This window comes from Crocuta crocuta, unplaced genomic scaffold (genome assembly GCF_008692635.1).
Source record: "Crocuta crocuta isolate KB4526 unplaced genomic scaffold, BGI_CrCroc_1.0 scaffold675, whole genome shotgun sequence".
In the NCBI taxonomy this organism is placed as follows: Eukaryota; Metazoa; Chordata; class Mammalia; order Carnivora; family Hyaenidae; genus Crocuta; species Crocuta crocuta.
Window position 1 is genome coordinate 1960533 of NW_027528796.1, and position 3371 is coordinate 1963903.

At 65.8% G+C, this 3371-nt stretch overlaps 1 protein-coding gene across 4 annotated transcripts in view; it reads left to right on the forward strand.

The window, feature by feature from the left end:
• Positions 1-3371, forward strand: part of CFAP410 (cilia and flagella associated protein 410) — an 8985-nt gene that overhangs the window by 2943 nt on the left and 2671 nt on the right. For all 4 annotated transcript variants that reach the window (XM_077755421.1, XM_077755423.1, XM_077755422.1 and 1 more), the window contains exons 4-5: positions 1839-2068; positions 2689-2860. In XM_077755421.1, coding sequence (XP_077611547.1) covers positions 1839-2068; positions 2689-2860 — 402 coding nt within the window. The remainder of the gene's footprint in view (positions 1-1838; positions 2069-2688; positions 2861-3371) is intronic.

Here is a 3371-nt window from a genome sequence, read left to right on the forward strand (position 1 = left end):
TCCGCCTGAATGTCTGTGCCCAGCCTCCCCAGGCCACCCCCCTTGAGCACACCCGGCCTCACCGTGCTCGGCGGGTACAGCCCCCACTGATGAGCAGCTGCCCTCGAGGCGGCCCCGTCCGCCCCCAGCATTCCTGCCCTCTGGTTCCAGAGCTGCCGGGAGGCGCCGTCCTCCCCACGCCACACGGCCTCTCACTGGCGCCAGTTACCTCTCCCGGAGGCCTTGGCCCTAACAGACCAGGGAAGCCGTGCATGAACCGGGAGCTGTCGTGGGGGCTTCTGGCAGCTGGGCAGTTTGGAGGGAGCCTGTGAGTCGCCACTGCCGGCCTCAGTTTCCCTATCTGTAACACGGAAATAATACCGGTGCCCGCCCCGAGGGGGCAGTGCAGCGGGGCTGTGGTGGTGAGCCAGGGTCCACACGCCCGCTGTCACTGCCTGGTTATCAGTGAAGCTGAGGTCTGAGCCCGCACCCCAGGAAGCCTTACCTTCGTTCCCCGAAGGAGCAGGCAGCCTGGAGGTTGGGGCAGGTGGCCGGGCCTCTCGGAGCAGCTTCGTGGACGGCCCACAGGAAGGACAAGGCCCAGGGTTGTGGATGGAGCCCAGGCGCCAGTGCCTGGGTATCTGGCTGCACCAGGACCCGGTGTAAATTGCCGTGTGAACACGGCTGCCGGCCCTTTGGTGAGATGCGGTCGTTCCCTTTGGGCTCAGAGCCTCGTGTGTGTGAGGCCTGTCTCAGTCCGTCCCGGAGCTCCAAGCCCAAGAGGAGGGTGTTGGATTTTCAGTATCTGGTGAGACCCGCTTTCCGGTTCACACACGCCATTTTCTCACTGGGCCCTCGGGTGGGGACAGGGGCGAGGGAGTGCTGGGGTCTCTTTCTTAAGGGAGCGGATCCTGTTGTGAGGGCTCCCTGACCCAGTCACCCCCAAACACCATCACCCTGGGGGGTTAGGTTTCAACATACGAGTTTGGGGGGCACAGTCAGTCCAACCACAGGCAGCCCAGGGGTCGAGGAGGAGGACCGGCCGCGTGTGGCCTCAGGCCCCACCGCACCCCTGCCTGTGCCTTGGGCAGTGCCCGCACACCTTGAGCGCGGCTCTCCACGCTGGCCCCTGCAGTAGGAAGTGAGTGCTCAGAACTGCAGTGGTGTCCCTGGGAAGAATTAGGACATCACTGCAGATGCAGATGCAGACTGCAGGGGAGAATGTTCTGGAGAGGCGGGTCGGGCAGGGTCTCCTGGAGCGGCCCCACCCACGCCCTCCAGCTCTGCGGGGAGCAGCAAGGTCCTCAAAGCTGTGGAGGAGGCGTGTCCCCGCCTGTGTGGGTGGTGCTCCCGCCAGGCCCAGGGCTCTGGGCTCAGCTGGAGCCTGAGCCGAGCGTGTGTTCATGGTCCGTTTGCCTCTGCGGAGGTGGGAGGTTTCTGCCTGTGTCCGTTCAAACCTGCAGGGCCTCTGCCTAGATGCCTGGGCCATTTTCTGTGTCTGATGTGTTCGCACTTCTGCGGAAAACGTGAACCCACACGCGCCGCTCCTTACGCACAGGGCCCAGGAGTCCCGTGCTCAGCTGCGCGTGGTGCAGAGCTTGCTCGTGTTTGCTGTGGGCTTTTCTGGCCACTGCCTACTTGGGGCACGAGATGGTCCCTTGGTGGCCTGTGGCCTGTCCTGTGAGGGACAATGGCCCCTCCGACGTCCACACGGACTGGGTGAGGCCTGCACCGAGCCGGCGGCTGCCCGTGCTCCTGCCCTGTCTCCTCGCCCCAGGCGCTTCGCTGAACTTGACGCCCCGGCGTCCCCGGGAGGGCAGATGTGCGGGCCTTGCGGTTGACAGTGCTGTCCCCTGCAGCGTCAACAGCGTCTCCAGCCTGGAGCCCGTGAGCCAGTGCCAGCAGCTGAGCGAGCTCTACCTGCGCAGGAACCGCATCCCCAGCCTGGCCGAGCTCTACTACCTGAAGGGCCTGCCGCGCCTGCGCGTGCTGTGGCTGGCCGAGAACCCGTGCTGCGGCGCCGACCCGCACCTCTACCGCATGACCGTGCTGCGCAACCTGCCGCACCTGCAGAAGCTGGACAACCAGAGTAGGCGTCGGCGCCCAGGCCCCCACCCCCCCCCCCGCCGCTGACGTCTCCTCCAGGGAGGCCCCAGCTTGCACTCCTCGTTCACAAGCGTGAGCGGGGCGGGTGCGCTGGGCGCGGCCCCACACGGAGTGCAGATCTCGGGGGGCCCCACGCTGCGCATCAGCCCCGCTGTCAGAGCAGAGGTGTTTCTGCCCTTTTCCTGGTCAGCACACACCGCTGCGCTTCCTGAGCACCCGGCGGGCGCGGAGAGGGTCCCCAGCCCTTCCCACGTGTGCACAGTCCTTTCTCCCAGATGCACACTTTTCATATAGGTTAACTCCATGTGTGAAATACGGCCCCGTGTGAATGAAATGGAGTAAATATCGTGTACCGTGTTCCTTTTTAAAAACCTACCTTAATTTCACTTCCTATGAATACTTGTAGCAAGTGCTGAAATTGAGGTTCGTGCCCAGCACGGGCCAGGGTCACCGTGTGACAGGCAGGGCCCCGCCGTGCTGTTGAGCTGGCCAGCGGGGCAGACGGACAGACTCCTCTTGTCTAACGCAGATTCCCGCATGCCGCGGTCGGGGGTGGGGCGGGGGGTCCGCACTGACGCTCTGCTCCCTCCCCGTCATCCAAAGCTGTGACTGAGGAGGAGCTGTCCAGAGCGTTGCTGGAGGGAGAGGAGGTCACGGCCCCGAGTGGAGAGGGCGCAGGGAACGGCCGGCCCCAGCTCCCCTACGGCCTGAGCACCTTGGACACCACCGCCGAGACCCAGCGGGACGCGCTCAGCTGCGGCGAGGAGGAGGCCAGGTGAGGCGGCGGGCCTGTCCCCGGGGGCCTGCTCTGGGGTCAGGGGGCCTTTCCCAGACCTGCATGACCGGAGAGTGAGGGAAGGGAACCGCCCAGGGAGGTTCTTCCCTGTCCGGGCGCTCAGGGGCCCCCAGCCTGCGGCCAGCTGTGTGCTGTGGGGGCCCAGGGCCCGGGGCCTGCAGGTCTGGAGCAGCCCAGGCTGGGGCGGGGTGGGGGGGAGGGTGGACCGTGGACCGGCGGGCGGNAGCACTGCTGACATGACCGGAAGAGGCCTCTGGGGGCGGGTTGCAGCGTCACAGACGTTTCTGAGCATAAACTGCATGTGGGGAATGTTGTAGAAACCGGTGAGGCTGTCAGGCTGAGTCCACGTGCCCCAAAGCCACCTGTTCCGTTTGCCCCCCGCGTGTGAGGCCATCCGGACGCCACCTTGGCGGCAGGCCTTGCAGCCCCTGCTCTGCCTCTGTGTGTTCAGAGCCCCCAGCCCTGGCGGGAGCCCAAGGGCAGCAAGGGA